General features: G+C 38.8%; 2 protein-coding genes across 2 annotated transcripts in view; one reads left to right on the top strand and one right to left on the bottom strand. All coding sequences in view use genetic code 11, as the record gives it.

The window, feature by feature from the left end:
- Nucleotides 1-2,581: 2,581 nt before the first annotated feature.
- On the top strand, nucleotides 2,582-3,512 carry EGR_00981 (Epidermal retinol dehydrogenase; the record flags this gene model as incomplete). Its single annotated transcript, XM_024490230.1, has 4 exons — nucleotides 2,582-2,686; nucleotides 2,760-3,094; nucleotides 3,211-3,333; nucleotides 3,416-3,512. The coding sequence occupies 4 exons, from the start codon at nucleotides 2,582-2,584 to the stop codon at nucleotides 3,510-3,512; spliced, it is 660 nt and encodes a 219-aa protein (XP_024355633.1).
- Nucleotides 3,513-4,559: 1,047 nt separating this feature from the next.
- EGR_00982 (Death-associated protein kinase) overlaps nucleotides 4,560-12,462 on the bottom strand; it is a gene marked incomplete at both ends in the record, with an annotated part of 10,134 nt that continues 2,231 nt past the window's right edge. Inside the window, 8 exons of the mRNA XM_024490231.1 lie at nucleotides 4,560-5,183; nucleotides 6,202-6,846; nucleotides 7,591-7,776; nucleotides 8,373-8,487; nucleotides 9,077-9,215; nucleotides 10,650-10,838; nucleotides 11,507-11,599; nucleotides 11,671-11,863. Of these exons, the coding sequence (XP_024355634.1) occupies nucleotides 4,560-5,183; nucleotides 6,202-6,846; nucleotides 7,591-7,776; nucleotides 8,373-8,487; nucleotides 9,077-9,215; nucleotides 10,650-10,838; nucleotides 11,507-11,599; nucleotides 11,671-11,863 (2,184 nt within the window). The remainder of the gene's footprint in view (nucleotides 5,184-6,201; nucleotides 6,847-7,590; nucleotides 7,777-8,372; nucleotides 8,488-9,076; nucleotides 9,216-10,649; nucleotides 10,839-11,506; nucleotides 11,600-11,670; nucleotides 11,864-12,462) is intronic.

Genomic DNA, 12,462 nt, shown 5'->3' on the forward strand with positions numbered 1-12,462 from the left:
TAAATAATCAACAAGAAAGCCTTTAAAATAATTTTCAAATTTACAAAATTGTACCTGCATATTGTGAGACGGTTAATGTGCTTTGTAACAGAGACAACTGAAGATTCTCATGACATGATAAAGTGTCGACTTTAGCAGCCACTTTATCGTGAATATAGTTAGTCATACTGTTCGAGTCCAATGTTGAAACGTCGCAAACGGGATATGCAACTTCATTAACAATGTTGAAACTCTGCAAAGCCCCAGTGCTTACAGACAAAATATTAGACAAAATCGACTGGATAGCATGACGGCCGGCTTGAAAGTTTGCTTTAGATAGCAAATCCATTAAAAATTCCACTACACCACTCTTGAGGAGGAGAGCGCATCCATTAGGAAGCTAAAAATAGCAGATTTTTGGTAGCATTACCAGGCTGATGTGATAAAGCACATCAACTAACTGAACGTTTACTTCACTCTTTAGGGCAGACAATACAATTTCAATAACATCCGATAGATAACTCGAAGGTAGTAAACCACGCTTCAGTTTACTAACAATGTTTTCAAATGCACGTTCGCGGACGTCCGAAAGTGGATGGTCTAATAAAAATGAGTAGACGAAAAGCAGCCAAACTTAATTTGTTGATGATTGCACAGCCATGATAAGGATCCTGACCACCCATTTGAAGCCAACAAGGCGGAGAAGGAATTTGCCAGAGCGCATATTAGTGGATATAGAAGAGGTAGAAGAGACAGTTTAGGTAAGCAGACGCGAAAATTAGGAATGTCTCCTAGGTAATCACAAACATTAATTATAAAAACTAAGAATGCGCAAAACACATCACAAAAGACTAAAAATATTCCACTAAAGGATTTTAGTTTTTGAAGTAAAGTAATGGTGAAATTATTCATTCATTGCAATTTTAATTCGCCTACAAAATGCAAGGCCGCCCATTTATCGGGAGAGATCTATCAAGTTTAAAATTGTGGAAGTACACATTTGGCAATGACATTAGATGAATTAAACACAAAACGCCAAAATGCATTCTGGTAGGACTTAAAAGTGTTTAATTGCCGTACGCCAGTTAACGCTGTTTATTGTTGACTAAGCACAGGAAAATGCATCAAATTTTGCCCAGGTTGTTGTTTCAAGAAATGTCAAGCTTCCTGCTCAGCGAATTTGCAAGACGCTTCCCAATGCTGTAATACATACGCTACACCTCAAATCCTAACAAATTCAAGTGCTTGTTTTGATCACGTGAAAGCAAACTATGCAGCACCTTCAAAAAGTTTTTTGCTTTTATTTTACCACATAGTGCTCTGGCGGTTCTGACGCAGTGCTTGAATAAGCAGAACTAAAGTCTTTTTAGATTGTACTTTCGCCAGATGATACGGTTGTCAAGCCATGCAATTGGTCTCTCAGCTCCTCGGTTGATAACACATTCTGCTTCATGAAAGATTTAGAGTGCCACAGTTAACTTGAAAGAAACAATTTAATAATTGGCGAACCTGCACAACCTATGGCTTAGGCACTTGTGTCTTCCGTCCTGGCTCATATATTCCTAGAGTTAGTTAGGAAGTTGGATGAGGGCATGCTTTATCGCGTAGCGATTAAAACTGGTTTGCAAATATAGTGGATTAAGCGAGTTTGGGAAATATTCCCCCTTTGGGCACCGATACCGTTCGATCCAACACAAGGATCACATTTCCTGACCTCCTTTCGAGTTAAAGATACAATTGAACAAACTTGTATTGTAGCAATATATGAGTTTGTTCATGCATGTTCGGTGCTTGACCCATCTGTTAGCGTAGGTATTCTACGAATTTGTTTGTATATAGGGTGCATTGTTCTTTGATGGCATAATACTTCAAATTTGAAAGCATTTTTTCCGAAGTGAAACATTTAAGAAGTTTTGAAAGTGTCCGCAGGGAATTTTCTGCTTCAGTGCAAATTCACTGTCGTTACACTGAGTGTCACAAAATCGCTTCGCTTCCAAGCATTACTCTGTCCTTACTATTATTTTTGAAGTGGATGGTCAGTGCAGTTGACATTTGTCTGGCTTTCTATCAGCAAAAGGTTTTTTTCTTTATTATGATCTAAAGCCTTTTTTGAGTGGTGCCCTTGTTTCGTATTGGTCTATTCGGTTACTTGCCTTCTAATTGTCGCCTGACGTGTCTCAGTTGATACTTTTCTATTCGCGAATGTTGTACGCTTTGATTGCACTATCCGTTCTTGGTTGTGTCGCTTTTCTAGCCCGCAAATATTTGCTTAGGAAGCCCGCTGACTTATCGAAGGACCTCATTCTCATAACAGGTAATTTACATTTAATCACGTTTTGAGGTTGTTAGGCGCTGCAAGTGGGATTGGCAGACTTTTAGCAATATTACTATCAAAATACTGCGACAGGATTATTGCCCTCGATAAAGACATCGTCGGCTTGGAAGAAACTGCCTCGCGCGTCTCAAAGCAGCATAATGTCTCTCTGGTATGCTATGAATGTGATGTTAGGTTTGGCAGTTTTTAGTATTTACCTGGTTCAGTAACCGTAATGCTATTAAAAGGTGTGCAGCGGGCATTCGTAGAGATCATGGAAGAGTTACAATGCTCATTAACAACGCTGCTATTGTCAATGGTAACTTCCTTCTTGATATTCCCTCGGCGAAAGTTGAAAAATTGATCCAAGTGAATTTTCTTGCACCTTTTTACGTAAGTTCTAGGTCTTTTGATTTGTACGCTTCATTCCTTCTAGTGTACATTGGGTTTAATTTTATTGTAACAGCTGGTAAAGGAGTTTTTGCCTGGAATGCTTGGTAGTGCCTACAAAACTGCCATGGAGCGCATCCCACAATCTCTGCGTGTTATTCCTGAGGTGAGCAATACGGAGAGATGTTTTGATAATCCAGCCAAGGGGCATCTTGTGTTTCTGTCCTCTGTTGCAAGTCAGACTCTCTGTCCGGGCTTAAGTGATTACTGTGCATCAAAGGCGGGGCTATCAGCCATGGCGGAGACACTCCGTCTTGAAATGGAAGCCTTGGAAATGAGCAAAAGCATTGCAGTTACTGACATACGTCCTTTTCTTATCGATACGGGCATGTTCGAAGGTTTCGATTCTAGGTTAGTTGATAAGGTGTCTATTCTCACTTGCATCGACGTGGCTTTTTGCATTTAAACTAAAATATGTTGAGTCAAAGCTGTTTTTAGTGCTTCAATATTTTTTGTTTACTTTATAGATTACCTGTATTGCCCATTTTGGAGCCTGAGAAAGTCGCTAAACGGATTGTTAAGGCAATTCGCTATCGGGAGAGGACTGTCTACATCCCGTGGATAACCTGGTTCATTCCTCTTGTGCATCGGTATGTTAGCACAACCGACTGTACTATGTTAGTCTGTATGGTTGTGGATCTGTCAGTTTGCGATACCTTGACTTTGTTTCAGAATTCTTCCCTACCCCGTTCTGGTTATATTGTTCAAAATCAGTGGTGCACTCGATGGAATGCGTTCCTTCAAACGAGCAAACAAGAAACACGATTGAGCTTCGCTTCCCTATCCCCAAGGCTGAATTATTCCAACACGCCCTCCTATAGAGATATCATACTTCGTGATATTTCTTCATTTATAGTTGGGTACCCAATATTTTCGACTTTCATTTAGTTATGCGCAACGGTTCGGCAGAGTTTGTGATTCCACACTGCACATATTTAGAGGCATATTCATATCCTCTTTCGTGCATGCCTGTTTCTTCAGATTTTTACCCTAGTGTTGCGATTGCAGGTGCGGGGGCTGTTGGCCGAGGAATATTTTTTTAAGGTAGATGGGGGGGGGCCTGACTTGCTAAGTCGCCTCAATCGGTCTGGCTTCTATTCTGATGGTACGTGTATTCAAACAGTGGATGTTGATGTTAAATGATAGTGAAGTTCTAGACGTCCCGAATCTAGGCAGTAAGTTTGTTTACTTATTAGGGAGAAGATGCTGCATCTTTGCAAATTTTGGACTACGTCAGTGGTCTTTTCAAGTTAACTACGGCGTACTCACTGTGCTTTGATGCAATGCATTGATAATATCGAAGGTTATCTGCTTGGCTCGAAATTCCCATAAATAGTAGGTCTGCATTTTACTCTTTGGATTTAACAATAGACGGGTAGTAATATGCTGCACTCTTACAAATCACATATTCCCTAAGAAAGAGGAGAATTTTCCCACTACCTCTACTGCGAGGTGGTAGGGTATTTACAAAAGGCTTTATTGCAACCACAAGGTGGCTTTCAAGTCAACTAGTAACTTTCAGTTTGGTTTAATTAGTTGATGAACGAAGATGAAGGAGCGAAATTAAAATCTGCTTCGCCTAAGTAGACTTCCTCAAGTTCAAACCACTGCTATATCTTCACATAAAAGTGGGAAGATGATTTAAAAATCCAATAACACTAATGTGTGAGCAATAGAAAATAAATCAAGATACCATGAACGTCATGATATTGGCTAATGATGGTATAACAATAACTAACAGCCATCTTATCCATCATGATCGGAAACCCATTTTCTCCTAGAAATAGGTGCTCACTTTTAGAACCACAAGATGTATTTAGTAGCCACTTTCATCTGGTTCCTTCATCACAAAGACTGGCAGGCTCTCCTGTAACGGTGCCACAATCGCCGTCAGTCCGACGGCTTCGAGAGAGGAGATCAGTCGACCGACCGTGCCATCGCCTGAACAATCACGCCAATCCACCAGCAGCTGTAGTAGTCGATTTAACCGACTGTCATAAGAACCTAGCTCCACCCACACAGTCTGTGGATCATTACTGAGATGACAACTTAAGTCCCTCAGTTGAGCCTCCGAAAAATCGTCGTCTTTGCCCAACTCTGAGCACACTCCAAGAAGCACCTCATCGCGGATCCACGATGCTGGAATACGGTCTCCGAACCAGCAACAGGACCGGAGTTGGGGCTTTTGAAGGAAAAGAGTTCCTTCGAGCAGAGTAAGAGTCCCTGAATCGTTGGAGAGGAGGTGGAAGATTGTCGGTTGGGAAACCACTTCTTTGCAGATTCTGGAGGCGGTGCTTTTAAAGATGAGGAGGCAATTGGATACTGAGAGTTGAGGGACAATCTCATCTAGGGCTGCACGAACGAGAATGATGGTATCGTGGAAACAGCTGAACGCTAAAAGTGTCAACGAGCTGTGCGTTTCGAGTTTCACTTCGATTGCCTGTAAAAAAGCATATATATCTATTCTAGTTTTGTTTCTGAACCAAGTGCTCAGGAGATACTGATGTAATCATATTTCAAGCAGAGACGTTTCGCAGAGATAATTGGGTACATTGGTAGAATTCGTTCATGCTTTTTTTATAAAGGAATTGGTTTTTGGTTATTTACTATGTATCACACCCAACATGACATTCTAAACTAGACGCATTTAATGAGCTCGGCTGCTTAATTACTCTGATTTTGTAAAAAACGCAGAATTATGCCAAATGGGCTCGATTTTTGGATTGTTTTCGAAAAAGGGGGTTTAAAATTTAGTTATCTACTTGACTACAAGTAACGCTAATCGCTATTTGTCATTTTGGAATCACTATGCGAAATATTCTGGTCATAGCTGAACATCTCATAGTAAAAAATGTGGTGACTTTCACATGTTTCTCCTAAAAGGCCACCACTGAATAAGGACAAAATTGGAAACATTGAAAACATCCTTTCAATTATCGTAAAAACTAGTTAATATAGTTTATAATTAGAGAATTTGACTAGCTGCTTGGCTTCGTAGCTGATGATTTCATTAAAAAGTGCTGCAAAGTGTTTGCATGAACTTACTGCAACCTAAAATAGGAGTTATTGGGGGATATGCTTACTAAGCGTAAAGTTGAAGTAAATACCGAAGCATGTTTGCTACTTTCTTAATTTAGGAGATGCGATCGTTAATTTTTCGACCATTATCAAGAACTTTGGTTGAACAACCGGAAAATTCAAAGCAATAACTCAATGCTCGAACCGCAAGATTTGTACTTCATTCCCAAAATCCGCACAGTATTTAAAGTGTAATAATGGTTTGCAGTAAAATCTTACAAAATCTAACTCTCCCATATCTAGCCTTAATGTTACTGAATTCAAACTGTCGTCACTCCCTCTGACGAGTGCAGCACAATCGTAAGTGGTAATTAAAATATCTAAAAAGAGGCAGGCTTACTCTGAAGGTATAAATCATCCACACTGTTCTCACAACTCACCCCTTCCGCTTCCTCACAGACAAGACAAATATTGACAAGGGCTTTGTTGAAGGTAAGTCTACTCCCATGAAGCCACTGAACAAGCTCCGGACTCTTTAGACCTTCCCGCGCAGAAATCTTAGTCACAGCCCTCCGCAAACGACACTGAATGCGTGGAAAGAGGTGAATGAGCTGTGCTCCCGATGCTCTGAACTGCACCCCGGTCCTTAGCATTCCCTCTCCACTTCCCCAGACTTCTGTTAAATCCGAGGGTTGGATCAGATTTAACCGCGGGATCTCCAGCTGCAGCTCCTCAGCTTGAGACGTTTCCAGAGTGGTTCCTGCCACGGCGTCCTCGAAAAATGAATGGATTGATTGTTTCCGTTCCTCTGACTGAAGAAGACTATCATCATCACCGACGCCGTCGTCGCCGTCCTTGACGTTTGGACAGACGGTGCAGCACTCAAGGGCAGTCAGTACCTCGACTACCATGTCAACATCACTTTCGGTAATGAGGAAGTGGAGGTCGTCGGTGGTGAAACTGCCCGTTACGCGGGCATGACTGATGCTGTCCTGTGAGAAAAGACTGCCTACGGCCTCCGTGAGGATCCACGAGGGATTCAGGATTATCAAGTCGTTCTCGTCTTCTGTCTCCAGCACGATCAGCTAGGGGCAATAACATCATTATTATTTTAAAAAAGCGGGTCAACTATTCCCAAACATGTTCCAAAATTCTTAAAGGTAGATTGCAAAATTTTATTCTTACAATGGTGTTTGTAAGCACTTCTTTAATTTTATTGGGTTAAAATTCGTGGCATTTAGTTGATTGAGGGATAGTAGGTTATTTTTGTTAAGTAAATACTGGGTTAAACGTATCCAGCATATCACACCGGCTTCAAACACAATAGAAGAGATTGCTTAATTGTTTTTAAAGTTTTGATTGTTTAAGATCACATATTGTTATTATCTGTAAGATAACTACCAAGGATCGAGCCAATACCTCAACGACCAATGGTTAAAAGATAACTGATGTAAATTCTATCAAAAATGATTCATTTCAGCAAAGGGAAAGGGACTTGATAAATCCGCAGTTGAATAATAATGTATATAAAAATGACCGCAAAATAGAAATGTTAATGTCAAATTTAAGCATATTCAAGCGTCTATACAAAGGGATTATTTATTATTGCAGTAATCAACAATGACCATTTTATGCTTTGAGATCACCACCAAATATCTCTTTGATTTGCGGGCTTCATTCACTTTTTGTGAGTAATACTAACGCAAGTTTAAATCCTACATTTGTGGTAATTATAGATATTGGATTGTAGAATTTCAGAGTTATTGCATTCACTTCCAGTCGGATGCATTGGAATGTGAAAACTGCTTCTGAGACGAGGAGTAACTCACATCACCTGTATACTGGAGATATTGAACAGTTTCCCGCAGAATGGCCTCTGTGCATAGAGGATTGATACGGGTTTGGATTAGGTGAATGAATTGGGGCCAGTATTTAATGGAGACATAATGTGCCCGGTTCCACTCTTCCAGACGATTGGAAATGACTTCAGCAATGCTGGGAACTGTTGGTATTTCCTGGAACAAAAGTGGTCAGTGAGCGAATGTAGAAGTGATATCGCTTCGTATGATGTACAATGAGCATATTTAATCCTGTCTAACTGCGAACAGCAATGCGTTAATAATTAATGGCTGGAAATGACTAAACCATCAGAATTTTATAGTACATTTGATATTCAAAGCGGACTAAACTTCGTCATGGAATCACTTGTACCCTAGTGGATATTAAACTTTAATTATCAAAAATAAGTATTTGTTGATCCTCAGGATAGTAGAGAGCGTGAGATTGTGCTAACAATAACCCAGTAGGTAATAGAAGGGTGTCATGTTACCCAAGTCAACAATCAAAAAAGGCGTGAAACGCCATTTTGAATGCAAATCAGGAAGACACTGCAACCCTTACAAGTAAGGCATGGTTCGAAATGTCAGGCATCAGGCACACGATCGAACGCATGTACAGAGGTGGACTTTTTCCATGGTTTGCGTTTTCTGGCATATGCTAGGATTTATTTTTTAGAGAGGACGAAATGTATTCTATAATTTACTAACTACAGTTTTACAAAAGAATAAATAAACACGTGGCACATAAATACGCATATTAAACTTAGTCATACCAAAACGACTTGATCCCTGAGCTTAAGGAGTCGGTGCTTGAAAAACTTCATCTCCACGGTGTTTGGTGAATTGGCATCCAACACATGCAGATCTGGTTGAATAGCTAATTTGTACCTGAATAGTTTATGATTGAAAATTAATTGTTTGATATTTTGTTCTAGTGTGCGGTTTTCAATCGCAAGCATTTATATCCCATGTCCTTGAATTAAAATGCTTTGGAGTTCAAGCTATCATTTAGTATTTTATCACTCATCTAATTTCAAAACTACCAACTCCATCCTGTGGCACCTCTTATAACCTAATATTCTTCCCCACTTAATTTTGTAGGGTAAAGATGGGTGTATATGCGATACATGTTAGCTTTTGAAAACATCTTATAGTTATACACTTTTGTTTTGTCTCTGGTGGGAAAAGTAGATCGTAAAACAAAACTCGTTTGGAAAGATTCTGTTTCGGTAGCTTGCTACTAAAATACTACGAATTTGATAAGAGAACCCTAAATTTAAGCGACACCAATACCAATAAACTGGTTTTTTACTTATTGAAGCTTTTTACACAATGCACTGTCAAATGCATGTGTTCATTTACTCAGCAGCATTTCCATGAATTATTCGAATTCCGGACTATTACTTTCCGACTAAACTACAGGAAATTTGTCTACAAAATACATGAAATACAAACCTATTTGGTCAGTGTGACCTACTTAAACTGCCTACGAAAATCCTGAAGGAGTCTGGCGGCCCCAACATGATAAAGATAGCCTTCTCCATCCCGTGCGCACTCGACCTCATCTGCGTGGGTCGCCACCAGGACAATTTTTGCCTTTGACTGCAATATACCGTCTGTTTTGAAAGGAAGACCATTTCAACGATAAAATTAATTACTTGTTGTATTCTGATGGTATCCTTTATGATAAACGTACATACAGAAAAATTTTAGCCAAATTTTTGTTGCCATATCCCAATGTGTAAGAAACTGCAGCCGACTTCACTGATTCAAGTCATCTACCCCATTTTCCTTATTTACAATTTAGCTTTCGCAATGAGACAAAGGATATCGTTGAGCGGCAAGAAAAAACGGGAGTTTCAAAAAATCACTTTACAATGTGTCCAAACTTCCCTTTATCACTGCACTTTTAAGGATTTTATATCTATAAGTAATCCACTAATTTTTAATTCACTTTGGGTCAGTTCAGCATCAAATTGCTAACAGCTTCCCATTCGAAGAAGATGAATCACTCATTAAAAGCGCGGAAGTTGGCGAGTCAACCTACCGGAAATTACAGTTGATTTATAAAAAAATATTTTGTTACTTCAGTCCCATTTATAATTGCAGTGGAACAACAAATACACTAAAGCAAAGTTAAATATGCTCCAGGAATAATACACTTCTTTTATCAAATATTTTCTTAAATTTAGTTCCTGAAAATTTAAACATTTTGCAATTAAGACTGTTTACTTTTGCATTGAATGTTAATGTTAACGTTCGGAGTTGATGGTTAAATGTGCACAAAAACCTTTAATATGCTTTCTAGGCACTTGATGTAGGTAAGTTTTTTCATTAAATTACCAAATTATGATATCTTGACTTTTTATTTGACTCTTTGCTTTAGTTTTGCAGCCACTTAAGGCTCTGCCTTTGTATTTACGCTGGACGGCGTGGTCTTTGGGCCATGCCAGTAACCTTCCTGCCCTTCTGTACGTCGCCAATGCATATTCCACCCTAGTATTATGCCGCCTTTCAACTGCACAAATCATAGCCGACTGGAAGGATGCTTAACTTTTATCCTTAAGTGGTCGTACTAAAAGTCTGGTTTAGGTTTTACTAGATAGGAAACTAAACTTAGTCCCCTGCAAATAAATTTAAAATTCAAAGGAAATTCAGTAAGTGAAATGGCAACACAGTTGGGTCAAGATAGTACTGTTGGGGTTTGAAGAGATCAGCTGGACACGCCAAGCGGATGTGCAGCCCTCTAAGTTCTCCTCATCGAATGATCCCACGATGTTAAAATGGAACGTAATCGGTGGCAATTTTCTAAAACCACGTTTTGCCATGGGTTGGATCAGATGCTGTTTTGGAGCTTATGAGTGGTCTTAAAATTGTAATGCATTTTAAACTTAATTCTCATAAACCCAAAAATTTTCAATGAATTTGAGATTAATTAGGTAACAAGGTACATTTTTTATGATACGTAATAGACTTCGCTATTTGATGGAATAACTCCTGGTTTACCATGAAAAACCTTATCTTTGGCTTAGAATTTTGGGCTAACCAACCCTCTTGCGCCGATAGACGACTGTGAATGAAGGTAAGCCAAAAAGAAACTTTCTCTCGCTGGACGGAAGGTGGATCTTTAAGACTGTAGACGACGGCATGGATGCAACTCGTATTGCCAATGAAGAAGTAATAAAGAAAGTAGTACGGCTTGTAACCGGAAAATTCCCATATGCTGAATTCTGGTGTGTCTAAAAGTGGGAAAGGTCTCAAAAATAGAAACCATACACTATTGCCGTAATATTCAAATAAATATTTCAGCCAGTGGATTCTCCCTACTGCTGTCCATGGTTTTAATTTAAACAAGCACAGGTAATAGGAATGGAATTTAAGAATAAAAACGACAAGAAGGATATTGTGAAAGTGCGATTTCTAACAGATTACTCAAAGTAATGTCTAATTTTACCAGATACCTTGAAATATCCTCCTTATAAACTGGTTATGATGAGTTTCAAGTGATGATGGTAATATTTTTATCCCTAATTATTCGATTATTCATTTGCTAGTACCTTATCTTAGACTAACGTGATAATATGTAGACTTAAGGGAATGTTATTTCTTGAAAATCTGTCTTTACTGCTTGTTTACCCATTACTTCGGTTGTAGTATTCACAAGGCTGGATTTCAGATGACACTTTCAGTGATTTAGAAAGAAAGGCATTTCAAAGAAATTTGCTGAATCTTTTTAAAGTGCATTACCGATACTAATTTTAATTGAGTCGGTAATGATGGTATTCCTGTTTAAGGAATACCAGGGACTGGTTAATTAAAATATCTCCCATTAATAAATTAAAAAAAGATTTAGCACAAATTATCAATGATGTCAAGAGATAAAAGTCTGCTAACAAATTAAACTGACTTTTAACATCAATGCCCCGCGTATAGTTATCATGGTCGGCGTAAAACATTTTTGTTTTTCGCTTGGAGATGTTGATGTATTTGGCGTTGGTTTCTGTAGGAAAATAACACTTGAGTGTCCAAATAGAACGATTTTTTATAATGGTAATTTGATCAGGAACGCACCACCTCCCGAAAGCCACTCAGCAATATGGCTGATGGTCCTCATTTTGCGTTTCAAATAGCCCGTTACAACCCCGGAGCGCAGAGATGCGGAAAGCGATGTTTTACCCGACAAAGAGGAACCGAAAAGTTTCAATTTGATACGCGGTTTTTTTACAAGTGGCTCGAAGTTCTCGCGAAACTTCATCAGGCGCTCCTGCAATTGGGTTTATAAAATATGTGCCTTTGTAGATGACAGATGACTATGCTAATTTGCACCTTTTAATTCTTTGTTATTCATCTTTTTATACCTACCGACATTGTTCGTTGTTGCATTGTAGTTGTCTACATACTTTTATAACATTTGTAAATCGGGTTCTTTGGTTTTTGAAATGTCTACACCGAACCTATAAACTTGTTTTTACTGTTGCTAAAGCATGGAGAGTTGGGAAAAGTATGATCTCCGCATAATCCAATTTTACCTAGCATATCATAGAAAGTCTACTACTTTAGAGTAACTACTAATTTTAATGAGGTCAGACAAAAGCATGCCTTGAATTAAATAGTAAATCGGATTAAAATTAATCAACGGCGAAGCAGTCCGTTCGAAATGTTACCCAATGAAGTACACATCTTTTTTAGAATTTAATGCACCTAATTGTATTGGGTGCTAAAAGGTGTTCACTTTAAAATGTTACCTTCCTTTTATGGCTTAAACATTCGTCTGGTTTAGAAAGAAAGTAAACTGTATTATTAACTAGTTCCGAGCCTCTTAAAAGGTTGAACCTAAAAGAGGTGGGTTAGAAAAGAAGTTTG

The sequence above is a fragment of the Echinococcus granulosus genome, assembly GCF_000524195.1.
Source record: "Echinococcus granulosus chromosome Unknown EG_S00003, whole genome shotgun sequence".
Lineage (NCBI taxonomy): Eukaryota > Metazoa > Platyhelminthes > Cestoda > Cyclophyllidea > Taeniidae > Echinococcus > Echinococcus granulosus.